The sequence below is a fragment of the Curcuma longa genome, chromosome 20 (genome assembly GCF_044706935.1).
Source record: "Curcuma longa cultivar G26 ecotype Majalengka, Jawa Barat chromosome 20, ITB_CL_G26_1.1, whole genome shotgun sequence".
NCBI lineage: Eukaryota > Viridiplantae > Streptophyta > Magnoliopsida > Zingiberales > Zingiberaceae > Curcuma > Curcuma longa.
The window spans coordinates 629,443-646,130 of NC_133880.1; the positions used below are offsets into that span (position 1 = coordinate 629,443).

The following is a 16,688-nucleotide window of genomic DNA, read 5'->3' on the forward strand; positions in this document are numbered from 1 at the left end:
CAAAGAGGGATGGGGATACCCACACACTAAAGAAAAATGCCTTGTGAAAGCTGCAAGAATGCGCAAGTAATCCATGAGTTTGAACCCTTGAAAGTGGAGATGACATTCCTCTGCTTTCGGTCATTAGCAACCATATGAAAGTAGTTCGAGTTCTCATATTCCTCCTTAGCCCAACTGAGTTTCACCCTTTGTAGCCACTGCCAAGACTTGCCTATGTTTTTAAATTCTAACTGCACAATTGCCTTCCTAGAGAATTTGCCAAGTAGAATTCACAGTATTCCTTTATATCTTATCCAATAAGTGACAACTGAATGTTGAGTAGATATGGGAAAATGTCATTTTTCACAGCATTCCTTTCAATGATTATAAGTGTAATGAGTCGAGCAGATATAGAAAAAAAATTCATTGGACCTGAATGTTCTACACGAGCAAGTTTATGGGAAAGAATCCCCACCACACTGAGGATGAGGTGATGAAATTTCAAATTTTTATTTCCCATGAATTATCAACATATGAGTCTTATAGACATTTCATTTAATATCAAGTCCAGGTTAAATCATGCTGTAAAAAATAATACATGAAAATCTTATTGTATTACAAAAAACAAGGCCCTATTTATACACCAATTTAGGGACTTATTCTAGGAGAAATATTCTATAAATAAATAAATATATATATATATATAGGCTAATATCCCTAAATATTCTAACACATGCAAATTGCATCATGTTTTTCAATCTCTCACAGTACTAAAATTTTCTAGAAACATTTTGGATATTAAATATTTCTTTTATAATTTTTCTGTACTTTTTCTGGTAGGAGCAATACTTTCCGATATTCCAATGCCAAATTCTGAAATAAAAAACACAAAAAAAAACATGACTATATAATATTCAAATTTATGAAACCTAAGCTCTGTTTACTCCAAGGCTACACACAATAATAGGCAGACAGAAATAAGAAAGCACATGTAAATTTTGGATTGGTTGAATTACCCAGCATGTTTCTCTCATTCGCTCAATTTGCTCAGGCGTCTTGATCTTTAACAGTTAGGACAAAGAAATTATCAGATAATTTGAAGATAAGGAGTTATCGATTAAAAACTATTATAGGCTCTAAAGAAAGTATCTTCCTCACCTCCACTATATTCTGGAGGTCACTGCTGGGTTCAATCTTTGGGATACCCTGCCAAAATTTACATAAATGAGATGCATTGTATCTTCATAGAAACAAAGTCATATAAAACCATCAAAGGACAGTTCTAAAAGCAAATTACAGCTCTCATCTTGCAGTTAACATCAAGTTTCAATAACCATTTTAATACCTGTAACTTCTTTAATCACTTTAACCATCTCATGACTTGACATGTTAGTTTCTACATGGAAAATTCTGAGCTAATCAACTAAGATGTCAACTATATTAATTTATGCTTAAGAATTTTGGAACAGTAGTTAATCGGTCAATTCTCTTAGCTAGGTAGGTTATGACATAGTTAGTAATACACTGGACGATCTTAGGTACTGCTACTTAGATTTCAACACCTCAGTTTAAGTCGACATTTGACACATCTAACATGGCATGTACAATTTTAGACAACTATATTAGAGACTTAGGCCTCCACCCATTTTGGATACTCGTACCAAAGTCCCAAAACATACATCTTAAGTTGGAATGTCTAAAAAGGACCCTTAGTTTGATGGCAAAGCCAAATTAAACCGCACGTCACTAATTAAAAATGATTACAAAATACAAGATGGCCTTTGGATCTCGACAGGGGTGTCAATTCTAAAAGCAAGAGAGATCAAAACACCCTCTAGTCTCATACGAAGAGTGATTGACTAAAGACTGAAGTTTGTAGACTTTGACTATTAACTTAGAGTTAAGCATTTTGGAAAAAGTGGATAGACCTAACAAAGTTTATAAGTCAATTCTCTCATCCAGGTGGATTTTGATAGTACATTTTATACACTAATTTAAAGACTTTGAAGTTCACAAAGTTCATAGGCTAGATGATTAATTACTATCTAGTTAACTATTTTGGGTCAGTGATTAGATCTAACAAAGTTATTGGGGCATGTCTCATCTAGGTAGATTATGGTAATATTTGGGTTTTAGAGCAGCCATAATTGCAAGATAAGGTTTTTGATGAGAATTGTATGTGTGGTGATGGACCACTATTTGACCTCACACATCATCTATTAGGAAAATTCTAAGTTATAAGTTCGACTTTGTGTTTTGACAAGGGCATTAAGCCAAAGTGGGAGACTAACACCCTAACTTAACCTTAATGTCAAGTTGTTGCTAATAAGGAGATTTTAAGCTATCAATGAGTAATGACCATTAACTTTGGCTTAAACATTTTGAAACAATACTTGAGTAAATGGGGTTGTATGCTGGTTGTAGATTTTGATAAATTTATTTAATATGTTAGCTTTGGGTTTGGGTTAAATGGGTCGCGAGTCAATGAGAAGTGACCTATTGACGACATAAACACTAATTGTCACCTCTACGTACAAGAACAGCCTCCTAGATGAGAAACTTGACTAGTTACTCAGCAAAAAGACAATCCGGTGCACGAAACTCCTGCCAATGCGAGATCCTAAGGAAAGGTCTATTGTATATAATCTTACCCTGCTTTGCAAAGACTGAAAGGTCTATTGTATACAATCTTACCCTGCTTTGCAAAGACTGAAAGGTCTATTATATACAATCTTACCCTGCTTTGCAAAGACTGTTCCGCATTGGTGGAAGCTTCGTACACCGAGTTACCCTTTTGCTGAGTAAGAAGTCAAGTTTCTCATCTATGAGGCTATTCTTGTACGTAGAGGTGACAATTAGTGTTTATGTCGTCAATAGGTCACTTCTCATTGACTCGCGACCCATTTAATCCAAACTCAAAGCTGACTTATTTAATAAATTTATCAAAATCTCCAACCAGAATACAACCCTATTTATAAATAAGTCAACTAGCTAATGACCCACTTAATTAAATGGATTAGACAGGTCATTAACTGAGTCATAAGACAACCTATATAATTAAATGGGTCATAGTCAGGTCGAATGACATGACTTATTTTAAATCTTAAATAAATTTTAAATACAAACTACATACCATAGATTAAAAATCTAAAGTCATGTCGGTGGATAAAGTTGAGAATTTTTAGTTTCGCTCCCACAATAGTAAGCTTCATCTCCTACTAATAAAATCCTAACTAGAGGAACTAGAGGAGTTTAGGTGAAGGGAACATGTTTTTGGTTTTGTTTTTTATTATTATTTTTTCTAACTTAAATGGATTGTCAATTGTTAGCGCAATCATGCCCTAGGTGGTTGTGCTCAACTAAGATGCTTAGATGTGAAGATTTAAGTTAGGTTTCATATGTTACTATATGTGCATGAAGTTGGCAAGATGCACATGAATCTCACAAAACTTGTGATTTGACAAGGTTGAGTTATGTTAGTTGACTTGTGTAGCTAAGTTGGTGCAGTTCAAAGACTTAGATGTTCGCTACAGATTGGCGAAAGATGGTATGAGAAAACGCAAGAAAAGTAGCACAAGGGTAATTTGATGAAAGCTTGAGAAGCTTATGATTTAATGAGGTTGATTTATGGTTGTTGACTTGGCATGGATAAGCTAGTTTAACTCGATGATGAAGGATGGTTTAGGACATCTATGTCGAACAAGGAGCTTTGTGCTGGTTCGGCAGCTTTGTCAATTACGGCAAGAGGAAAACTACATAGATGACATAGCGAAAATGGTATGTGAGGACCTGATGAGAGGTGTGCTCTTAGGCAACATAATGTTGCGACAACTTAATGACCTAAGGACAATATGGCTTATAGTCTTGAATTCACATACATTAAGCATGTATAGCTTGTGTAGAGCCTTGGACCTATGAATAAGGATTCCTAGTTGTTTACAGTGACCAAGCTCAATCTCAAAGTTTTATAAAGGCATAAACAAGTAAAGTCGAAATCTCCGATAGGTTAAGTCGATTGGAGGTACTTTCAATCAATTGATGGCTTGCATTAAGTGAAGACTCCCCGATCAAACAAGGAATGCTCTCCATTAAGCTTGAGGCAATTGAAAAAGTGTCCAATTGACTCATCATTTGAGTCAAGTAGAGACACTTTGAGTCAACCGATTTCCAGATAAGATCATGTGAATAACTCTTTAATTTGAATTCCAATCAACTAGAGTTGATTCTAACAGACTGGGATAATCAAAAAATGGTCGTTGGAAAGTCATGGGAGTCTCATCTCATCAACAATGGATGGATTCATTTTTTGGCATTTGTGCACATACATTCGACCCATATTGTTGTTGCATAGAGCTAAGATAACCACAACCAAGGGTGGATTGTTCAAAGAATAATTATATATGATTTAGTAATCTTCTCCCATAAACACTCTTTATATATTCTTGTAGAAAAGATATTGCTCTTCTAATAGATTTCTCTACCTAAGAAGAAGTAGATTTTATTAGAGGAAATTGCAAGCTTATCCACCGAATGAATCTTTAGGTCGTAGAGTAGGAACTAGAGATTCCGAACCACGTAATGCCATCTTGTGTTAGCATTATATTCTTATTATTTTTGTTGCATTTAACATCTTTGTTTGGCCTTGCAAGAACACACAGGGAAAAAAAAACTATTTGCAAGTCAAGGGGTTATTTGCACCTTCAAAATGATAAGAACGAACTATACTTTTACTCGACTTACCCGAAGATAGTCTTCTATATAGCATATCTTAGCCACCATAGCTCATGACGTACTAATCACTTATGTCTACACTAGTTTAGTGCAGTAATTAGGTGTTGAAAGACTAAAAAGACTTGTTAATGGAAGATACCTTGTAGTTGCGTCTCAAGAATTGGTTGGATACATAGAAACGCCTATAAGATAAAGGTGAGATCTTAACATTGGACTCAAAACCCAATGAAGTCAATTCGACGATACAATAAAACTAAGCCAAGTATGAGATGGCCTCACCCACATCCATCTCACACATAGCAAATAAAAGGTAATTATGAGGTACATAGAACTATGTAATTAGGCAGACCTTGTGGAAGGCCTAAAAGGCAATGTTTGAAATATTTTAATTACAAATTTAAGATACACAAATATGCTCCATAACTTAATAATTAAATCATTAAGATGTAAATATTAATTACCTTCAACGTATCAAGATATAAACTATTAAGTATTACTTAATTCCACACCACCCATGACTACTGCTCATTCTCACATGTAGACTCATCCATCTTCCTCAAGCTTCTCCCTGCACGTTGTGTAATCCTCTTGGTCCCTAGCTCGTAGAATCTTCTACTGCTAGAGGCTCCACCCCCTACACTACACAAAAACTTCCCTACCAGCACATTTATCACCCTCCTTCACTACCAACACAAAAGCTTCCCTACCACCCATGAATACTGCTCATTCTCACACGTAGACTCATCCACCATCCTCAACCGCTTCTCCTTGCCCTTTGTGTTATCATCTTCATCCTTAGCTCATATAATCTTCTACTGCTAGAGGCTCCACCCCCTTTGCTACACACAAAAGCTTCCTTGTTAGCACTTTTATCACCTTCCTTTGCTCTCTAAACCTTCCGTCATCATTAGATCCATCTACCACCGATCTCATATGTAGGCAAACAGTTACACTTTTCTGTGATGAAATTGTATCAATTCTATCAACAACCAAAATGATATGTGTTGACCATGTTGATAGAAACCATCCAAAATAAGGAAGCCTTCTGTATAAGCAATATTAGTGTATCCATACAGATTAATAACAAAGGTAACATATATATTTTAGTAATATAATATTTATTAGTATTAAACTATAAGTTAATGTTCAATAACATAACCCTAATAATATCTTATTAGCTACATAACTTAAATGAAGGCATTTGCATTTTGCATCCTTTGCAACGTCTCTTGGTGTAGCTCTAGAACACGAGAATGCCAATTGAGAACTTTGAGCAAGTGATACACACAATATTAGTGGCGCAGTTACTAGATTTTCATAAAGTTGGCTAGGTCAACCATTTTTTGGAACAATCCACATTTAATTGTAAATAAAATAAGACAATACTAATATTACCAACCTGATTAGTGTAAAAGTATAAAATCAATATTCATAATCATTATCAAGGTAAAAAAAAACTACTTAGAAAATGAGATATCCTAATAGTTGTCCCCATTAACTTCAATATGGTATTGCAACCGCATACTGTGTGATGTCACAAAGTTAGTTAGACCCCATTCCCCTCCCCTCCCCCAAAACCTCACTGCCACTCATCCTTCTTGAATGCCAATTGCTTCTTTTCTTCAACCCAAGCCTTCCACGACAGGAGATCATTTGTGAGGAGAAAAAATAAAAAACATACAAGCCATTGTGGTCTCATCTTCAACGAAGATGTGCTTTGGTCCTCATCTTCCTGCAGATCTTCCTTCAATGCTAGTGATAGCAGCTTCTGAAATCTAAATTTGCTCCTTGCTCCACAGTGCTAGGAAATATATGATCTAGCTACCCTTGAACAATCATCTTATTCTGATGTATTTCTTATTGTGTCATTAAATATCATATCTCATCAGCAATTTTATTTGAGCACCATCAAAGGATCAGATTTCTATTTTTTGCAGAAGTCTGTTTTCTGCATATGTTATTGCACTTCAATTGGGTTATCTTCCAGTTTCTTCCCAGAACAAAATTCCAAATTAGTTTTCCTGTTCTCTTTTCATTTATAGAGAATATCTCTCTGACCAAAGTTTCTGCTGAACTGTGGTGCTTATCACCACCTTTACTAGTGATTCATCTAAGGACATTTTTCATGATGGGATTCTTGGCAGAAGCTCTTCACTGCTAGCTCCACTGTTAATAAAAGAGCATCAATGCTTTCAGAAATGGCAGACTACTGAGGGTATATCAGCTTTGGTTCATAGAGAGAGGTAACCCTATTGCCAGCATACATGTTACCAAGTTGATCGCTTGGATTCTAACTTCACAAGTTTTTGAGTATATGTACCCATGGAATAAAATTTCAACCTGTGTCAGTCGGCATGGACGAGATTTTTCATTCTGCTCCTACATCAAGACAGGGAACAAACCAGCACCATTGTCTCAACCTCTCGATCCATCTTCCATGAATCTCCTCATGATATCCTCAGCTACTAATGTCCTCAGCCTCACTATCTGTCCACACAATCTCCTCAACCACATGAGAGTGAAACCCTAATTTCACTAGTTCTCCACATGTTAGCATTTCCTCATTTAGCATTGGTGATGACTCCAACCTCCAAACAGAGCAGCACCTCCCTCCCCAGTGAAAGCAATACCACCAACATCCCAATGGAATGGTGCATCGTCCTCCTCTAGACAGAACAATGCCTCCTCAACCTCCTCACAAAACAGCACCGCCTCCTCCAGCATCAACCATGCCTCCACCTACCAGAAGGAACAAGGACTCCTCCAGTGTCATGGATACCTTCAGCCTCCAGGTTAAGTTTCTTCACTTCTTCCTCTTCTTCTTTCTCCTTCTCATCCTCCTCACAACCTCCATTCTCTGGATATTGCCAATGCAGTGCTCCTATTTGTTGGCATTTCAGGCATTCCTTGTGTTTGTTTAGCATGCTTATTTATGCTTCGTATTTTCCTTTTTAATAGTCAAATTTTCATCCCTATATTTCTTGCTGCAAGATAGAAATACTGATATGGAAAATTGATTCAATAAATAACACTTTTAAGCCAATGGTGTCACTTTCTTGAGTGGGGTCGGCTATATGGATCCTTTTACGCCATTGAGCTCTATCTCCTATTATATCATCATTTTAATAACCAAGTTGTCAGTGACATCATTTATGGTGGGTGACATGCTTTACTTTGCCTTACACAATTATATATATTGTTACATATCTATATAAATAAGTATTGAAATTGTATCAATATGACATAATATGATATGGAAACCATATAGTTCAATATGACATAATATGGTCAAAGTCCGAACTCAATCACAACTCAAAATTTTAAATGAAATCCCTTTTATCTAATCTTGAGCATATCTCAGCCTATTCATGTTGCTACAGTGAATAGTTCACTCCTGCAAATAAACACTTCACTTCTCTACGGAGCTAAATTCCCTCTAAATTATATTTTTTTAGTGAACTTACCAAGTTGTTCAAATGCCGTAGGTCACTCATATACTAACTATTTAGTGCAGTTATACCCTAAGTGATCGTGTTTGACTAAGATATTTTTGATGCGTTTGACAAAGGGTTTAAGTTAAATTTGCCTCTATAGTACATGAAGTTTTGCAGAAACTTCGTGGATGCACACAAAGCTCGCAAAGCTTATGGCTTGACGAGGTCGAGTCTTGGTTAATAACTTGGCACAACCAAGTTGGTTTAGTTCAATGGCTCGGTGATCCGCTGGAGATCAATGTACGACAAGTAGCATTGAGTTGGGTTTGTAGATTTGATAGTAGTCGCAAGAGGTAAATTGCATAGGTGGCCTAGCAAAGAATGACATGTAGATCAAGCTAAGGGTCTATTGCATCCTAAGGCTAAGGACCTAACAAAAAGATGTACCCTTGAGCAACATAAAATTGTGACAACCTGAAGGCATCTTGGTAAGATGTATGAGATTATGAGAGGACATGTAATCTTAGGTATGGTAGGTTCTATCCAAAGGTGAGCTAAACCACAGAAAAAAAAAGGTGTTTTTCATTTTTCAATAATCCAATTAACTAAAGGCTAAGTTAAGTCGTTCGAACGTTGAGTCAATTGGACAATCAACTTCAGACATTCTACGCATAAACAAAGAAGTTTTATTTTGAAATTGAGCCGATTGAAAATGTTCAGTCAATTAGGTCGAGTCAACTAATCAGTCGACTAAACTATTGTTTAAAATTTAAATTATTAGACCATTCAACTAGATCCAGTTGAGTCAACTAATAGGAATTCAATCCAATAGAATGGATTTGAGTTGACAGAAATAGCACTCAACCAACTAAAGACAACAACTGACAGATCAATGTTTGACTATAATTAATACAAATTTGAAGTTTATCCAAGTATAGTCTAAAGCATTTCTAAGCTCCACTTTATAACTTACTTTTTTTATATAGTTTTTCTTATTTAAGGCCTAAGGTTTATATCTTTAAACTCTTCCTTTCTTTTATACAATTGATAATTTTTTGTTTGGACCTTGTTTGCAAAAGAACATTTTTGTATGAGTTTTCTCCACCTCGAATAAGGAGAAAACAAATAGAGGAATTATTCACTTTAGGAGTCCATAAGACGTGTAAACCACATAAATTCTTGACTTAGTGGTGTGACTTTTGTTTCATACCTTTATTATTCATGTTGCATTTAACTTGTTTTATTTGACTTTGCAAAAGACATGCAAGAAAAAAAATATTCTCCATTTTCAAGTCAAAAGCTATTCACCCAGCACTATAGTCATCATTGATCCTCACTTCAACATTAACCACTTCCTTAACTTCTCGGTGTGACTAAATTCCCTTTGAATTTAGTTTTTTTATGAAGTTACCAAGTTGCTCAATTGTTGTAACATTCATTGCTAATTTTATTTCCATTCATGAGGATTCACGTAGAGGAAAAGTTCTTGGTGCTTGAGAAGAGTATTAAGGGTTACATTAGTTGATTATGGCTATATCATTCGCTAGTGGTCAACTCCTCTCCACATCAAATCAATTGTCATCCTATACTCAAATACCTACAAATGATGGTCCCTAGTTTGTTCACTCTTTAGAATCTGAAATGTGAGTGTCAACTAGGAAGTTATATTCAATACTTATTTCCTCCTAGTGTTCATAAACATGTTTTTGCATCTTTTTACTTGGTACATTACATTTCATATTTGGGATTCAAATTTTGTCTAATCAAAGCTTAGTTTCCAGTAGTCCTTCATTAATGATTATCATAGAATAGTATACCCTTAGTAAAAAAGTTTTGAACTATTTTTCATTTTTCTCTTTTGTATTGAGATAAGAACAAGCCTTGAGAAGTGACAATATTATGGATTACTTTTCTCATATCTTTGATACTTTCTTTCTAGCTAGAGCATCTCATTTATGTCCTCAAACACTCAAATAAGCATTTGATTGAGATGCCATACACTATTGTTTCATATAAGTGTTCCTCTTAGTTGATTATTGCTTCATATGAGATCTTGTACTCAAATAAGCATTTCACAACATGTTACCTTATAAATCACATACAATCTCCAACTCTTTATGATAAAATCTCCCTCAATTTTTTTCCCTTATGATGCTCTTTCCACCTTGTGTGTTCAGGCGTATGTTTCTGCTCATTTATTTACTATAGATAGAGACAAATTGTCTTTCACTCCAAATAGAGACAAATTGTCGCCTAAATCAGTCAAGTGAATCTCTCTTGATTACTCTTGCACATACAACTTGGTATTGATGTTATTCTCCTAAGCCAAGTGTGCCTTTGTTTCTACATATGTATACCTTTTGAGTCTACATGAGCTTTTCCACCACACCACTTGGGTCCAAGTTTGATGAAGGTTAGGTTTATTTTCTGCCCATGGTCTTCCTTAGAGATTTTAGCACCAACTCCAATAATATTGATGACTAATAAATGTAGATTCCAAATTGAGTCAATTAATGCTACCGTTGAGATTATGTTTCTCTTCCAGAACCGTTGCGAATCTAATATTTTATTTGGATCTCCCCATTGCTTTTCAAAAGGGTCCCCCATATTGTATTACTTTACATATTCTTTTAGATATCTCTTACACTTCTCTATCACCTAGTTATTTTGTCATTTCCTTTAACTTCACGTTGCATTTCTAAGATTGTTTTAGAGGCACTAACTGATTAGGTATGTGATAGGCTATGGTTGATGAGATAATGGTCTTACATCCTAACAACACTTAGGAGTTAGTTCTCTTCCACCTTACAAATCTTTACAGTTAGACATAAGTGGATATTCACTGTTAAGCCCACACCCATAAAGATATTATCGATCAATTGAAGATTCAATTGATAGCTAAAAGATTACAGATCAACACTAATTTAAAAAGAGATGAGCCTTCATACATTTTTTTATATGGCTAAAAAAACATCAGCTAACCTTTTTCTTACATTGGTAGTTATATCTAAATGTTCATCATATGAATTAGACATTAAGAATGATTCCCTTTAAGGTAATCTAGATGATGAGGTATACATGGAGTAACCTCCTATTAAGAAGTTTTTCTATGAACTAAAATAATTTTCTAGGGAATGGTTTAGTAAATCAGCTTTGCTCTTCTTTAGTTGGGATAATCAAAAGTATATGAGCTCACTTAGTTCCTTATTGTTTATGTAAATGATATCATCATTGATTATGACTGTTTAAATGAAAAAACTTAAAAGCATACCTGCATCAGGGATAATCAAAAGTATATGAGCTTACTTAGTTCGTTATTGTTTATGTAAATGATATCATCATTGATTATGATTGTTTATATCAAAAAACTCAAAGCATACCTGCACCAGCAATATAGCACATTCAAACTAAGAATCTTGGCAACAAAAAATACTATCTTGGCATAGGGAGAAATCTATATCTCTCAAGGAATAAGTGTTTGGCATGCTCGATGAGATCGATGTGTTAAGAGTAAAGTGATTTTAGTGTCAAGTTGAAGTAAAAAAACAAGAATTATTATTTGATCCAGAGAATTACACACGACTAGTTGAAAAGGTGAAGGATATAGTACTAGCCCTGAAATCTCTTTTTTTACTTTGATTAGTTAATTTCTTGAGACTTCGTATCATAACTCATAGGAAACAACCTTAAATATTATATGATATTTCAAGAGCAAATCAAAAAAATGTCTCTTATGTCATGACCATAGCTCTCTACAAATTGTCAATTGTAGAAATTCATATTGGATAGGCTCCCCCACAGGTAGGAGATCCACTTTAGAATATTATGTTATTCTTGAAGACGATCTTACATCTTGGAAAACTAAAAAGTAAATCATATCCGCGTTAAGCGTGGGGCAAAATAAAGTTCAGAATCATAACTCTTGTTATATAAGCTTATCTAACTCAAACAATTAATGACTCAGCTAGAATGACGTTCTAATTGAATAAATGAAGTATTATTATAAATATCATATTGTCCTGCAGATTGCTTCCAATCTTATCTTTCATGAGGATGAATAAAGCATATGAGCAAAAAATGCAATAGAAGGAGATCCTAATTAACTAGCAAATTTACTCATTATATCTTTATGAGGTCCTAGAATTGAGTACATTTGTAGGATTTGCAACATCATTAATGTAGCTTGAAAGGGAATGTTGAGGTGCAAAAGAATTGGGTTTCATTTAAAGATACCGATATGAGGGGAGCAAATATAAAAGAACAAAAATGATATTCTATATCAAGGGTAAAGGGGACTACCTAGAGATGAGATACCTTAATAATTTTTTAACTTCTAAAAGCTAGAGTTTATTTCCAGCAAAAATTTTCAAATCTCTAGCAAATATTGATCCTGAATGTGGTAAAAATCAACGAGATGACTCCTCGGTCAAAACATCTCTACAAACCCCAATGGCATTCATATTAGAAAGTGTATTCATACTTTTTGTCTCCAGCCTGTCCATAAAACTGATACATTTCTATAAGTTCGAGTACAGTTTTAATTGTTTCATATAATTAAGTTATATAGGGCAAGAGCTATTATAGTAGAACCAACACCCTCATCAGAATCATAAACCGCCCCTGCCTAATGAATATCATGCAAGTTGCCAAAATGATAAATTTGATCAAAATGCATAAAAATGAAAGTAAGTAGATACGAAAACTTAGTTCAAAATCTCGAGTCGTGCTGAAATTTCAATCTATTTTGGTATCGTGCGGATGTTTCAATGTATGATGTTGATAATTGATTGGAGTTGAAAAAGGAAACAAATGAAGCATAGAAAGGAGTCTACGGGGAGCAGATTTCAAATCTTGTATCATGCGTAAAATGGTTAAAATAAATCATTCTAATAAAAAATTATTGAAATTCAATATCACTCAACACAGACAATGTCTCCTTCTTTTGCTTCATCTTCTTCCTCCTTCAACTTCCATCTATCATCGGCATCATGTATCAGAGCGCCAACACGATACTAGAATTGTATCTTTCCAATCAAATATCGAAACTACGACACGGCTCAAGATTTTAAACCTTAGTGTCGAGTAGTATCAAATTTTGGTGATTTACCAGAACAATACATTTCAACCGTTTCACCCAGCATGGTTACGAGATTTCAAACTATGGTTCTCTCTTTTACATCCCAGCAGTAATTAGAAGTACAAAAACAATGAAGTATGGAAAGAAGAGAAATGATTGGACTTACATTATTTGCCCAATCTGGTTTTTCAATTCCCTCTGGTACCAAACGCTGCTTGGATATTGGAAATGGCCTTAATGTTCTGTAAAATTGGAAAATGCAAGTTCCACAAAAAACAAAAAAAGAAAAGAATAGTTTAGACCCATCAGTAAAGAGTCATTTAGATTTCAGAACTTAGCTCAAGGAACAATGTTGAAATGGTAGCATTTGCAACTAATAGAGAAAGCTCCAACAAATGGAACCAATATGATTTCAATGATCAACCAACTCTAGTAATTTTATAGTCTGACAAGAGCTCTAACGCAAAGCTAACAAATAAGACACTCTTGAGAAAGTTTGATTGGAGAATGTGTAGTACGGGCTACATCAATTAGAGGAAACTTAAAGAGTATTTTGCATCCATATCTTCCACTCATGAGGGCGACAAAGTATTCCTTGTAGTTCCAAGTTCATGCAACACAATATTCAACCAACTTGCTCAGCAGTAGGTCCAGACAAGATTGCACACACATACATACATATACATGCATACACACACATATATGCATATACATGCACACACACACACACACACACACACACACACACACATATATATACGTGTGTGTATATACATATATAAATACACATATATATGTACATGCATAAATATATATATATATATATAAAGTTCTCCATAAATTCATGGATATCAAGTTAAGATAATTCCTTCTAGGTACAAACATGAATTAAGATGGAAACAAAAGAATACCCTGTCCAATCAAAACGGGGGAGTTGAGATGTTCGAGTTTGGCCTTTCCTTAAGCAATATAGCCAACCATCAAGAGACTGGTTGGATGAAACACTTCCGCTAGCATTTCCCAAGTTTGATCCAACATGTACTGACTTGTGAAGGCTCCATGAAGCTTTAAAACAATCTTGTGTGCTGCAAGTAAATTGATGTTTTGAACTAAATAGACATAAGACAAATAACCTACAATCTACCAGATCAGAAGGGAAAGAGAGAGTATAAGAACTTAAAAGCAAGTCAAAGATTCAACCAATCCCGGAACCAGGGCTAAGAACTCTCTTTTTCTTTTTTCAAAGATGTCTCTTTAGAATGAAATGAGAACCCTCCAAATATAGTTACAAGATTTAAAACATGAGAAGATAGCATAATAAATAAGGCAGAAAATGTGACAAACCAGAATGAAGCACCTTGTCGAGGTAGCTTTAGCTCCACACATTTGGGGCATCTGCATAGAAAGCATAAAATATCATACCATAACTAAAGTATTTACAAGGAAGAGGGTATATTCAAAGATTACATGTGACATAAAATTTGAAAAATTGAAAATAACATATCCAAATATCCAATACAATGAAATGCAAGTTAGAAACCAACATGGTTGTTAATTATATGTTCTTTTTCCTACAGTAATCCTTCAAGTCATTCATGGGAATTCGTCATCACTCAATTTTTCATTTCTTTCTTATCAATTCTAAAGTGTAAAGATAGTGTCAAGGAATACAATACACTCACAAAAACATACAAGCTTAATTCCACAATATGCAAACAAGACATATTGTGCCGCCGTCACGTATTATGAGATTGATTGCAAAGTATTATAACCAAATATTCAGCAATTTCTAGTAGACTCAAAGAGCCTGCTGATTGACCCACATATCTCTTCAATCTCATTAGAAAGATAGAACTAAGTAACTTTAGTTAATAAAAGCTGGAATCAGAATTAAATTTTTGAAACACTGTGACCAACCTATGCAACAACCTTCTCAAATAAATTCAACAAGTCATTAATCCATAATGATGAAATTGATCAAAGCACTTACTGAAGGAAAGCAGGTTTGCCACAACGAACACAGGAACAAGATGATCCAGTCAGTGAACTCGAATCCTTATCCATCAGAGAAAGAGTTCTGTATCAACAAAAAGAATTTTATATGAATTCCACATCATATTCAAAAAGAAAAAATGAAATAGAATTCAACATTTTCAATTCCTGCAAGGAGATTGAATCCCAAACTTAGACACAGGAAACATTACAATAAAGTACTTAAGTGGAAACACGGGAAAAGTCCCAGGAGATATAAAGAAAAGGAATCAACTGCATTCAAAATGAACAAATATTCAGTTCGGTAACTAATTTAGAATTAAAGATTTTTTCCGTCAAGAAGCTTCCAAACTTACGCAATACAAAACTACAAGAAAACGCCGATCAGAAACCGAATCATCTTATTCAAAGATGGAGAACAAATCACGAATTTAGCTGGACCAAGGTAAAAATGAAGGAAAACAATAAAGTAAAGAGAGGTATCTCACTGGAGTATTCGGACACGAATTAGTAGCTCTCGAGGACGGAGAGCAACCAGGCGAAACGGGGGACTAGGGTTTTGGTAAGGAGGAAGAAACGAAGACCAGAGATGGAGAGGGCCTTTTAAACGTGAAAGTAATTGGACTTTCTTGCCCTCGGGGAAAAAATCAATTTTGAAAATATTTTTTCCATATCTTGAAATTGAAAATTGGGCTTATCAAAACAAAAGACAAATTCACACCGTCCAGTCAAACTACGGCTCTAATCCGGTCAAGAAGTAGGTGGGTCTATCTATCCATCCAGAGGTAATTTAAACAAATTAAATTATAATTTTATTAATTTATCTAAAAAAAAGACTTAAATGGTTAGTTTGCATAAGTTGTTGATCGACTAGTCCTTGGAGAACTCGACTTGATCCCATAGATTAAGAAGGAAAAACTTTTAAAATTAAATTATAGATTTATAATGATATATATTTTTTAAGTAAAATTATGAATTTTTTATTAATTATTTTGATAATATGTATGAGTGTAAAATTAAAAATTAGAGATTTTTTGTAAATATTTATTTAGTAAGTGATAATTTTAATTTTTTATAAATTTGTCGGTCTAATTTATAATCTTTCATGAATTAGATTGAATTGAAAAATTTTTAATCGACTATGATGATGGATCAACCTTCACGTCTCACTCGGGATTCGATAATGGATTTTTATTGAATTGACCGATCTCAATTAGCTCGGCTGACAATTATTCGCGCAGCCAGAGACAAATCTAACTAGGGGCTATCTTGGGCTCTAGCCTAGGCCTGTGAGATGGGGAGTGGCTCACCAATAGCGGGATCGACAGGGAGGAAGGATTGAGTGAAGAGGTGATCAAAGGGGCTTTGGAAGTAGGTTTGTTTATCGCGGATGCCGATTAGGATCCATTTCCGCTTCTACTTTGGTTTTTTGTTTCGGTAAAAGGGGGGGGGGGGGGGGGGGGGGGGGGGGGGGG

At 34.7% G+C, this 16,688-nt stretch overlaps 1 protein-coding gene across 2 annotated transcripts in view; it reads right to left on the reverse strand.

Moving 5' to 3' along the window:
* The window catches only part of LOC141813811 (methionine aminopeptidase 1A), a 29,951-nt gene extending 14,182 nt beyond the window's left edge, over positions 1-15,769 (reverse strand). Inside the window, exons 1-7 of one of the 2 annotated variants that reach the window (XM_074701796.1) lie at positions 15,702-15,769; positions 15,212-15,298; positions 14,566-14,616; positions 14,133-14,306; positions 13,388-13,463; positions 1,138-1,185; positions 996-1,040 (exon numbers count right to left, since the gene is read on the reverse strand). In XM_074701796.1, coding sequence (XP_074557897.1) covers positions 996-1,040; positions 1,138-1,185; positions 13,388-13,463; positions 14,133-14,306; positions 14,566-14,616; positions 15,212-15,285 — 468 coding nt within the window. In that variant the 5' untranslated portion in view covers positions 15,286-15,298; positions 15,702-15,769. The remainder of the gene's footprint in view (positions 1-995; positions 1,041-1,137; positions 1,186-13,387; positions 13,464-14,132; positions 14,307-14,565; positions 14,617-15,211; positions 15,299-15,701) is intronic. The other variant, XM_074701797.1, reaches the window with a different exon arrangement.
* Between the last annotated feature and the right edge of the window lie 919 nt (positions 15,770-16,688).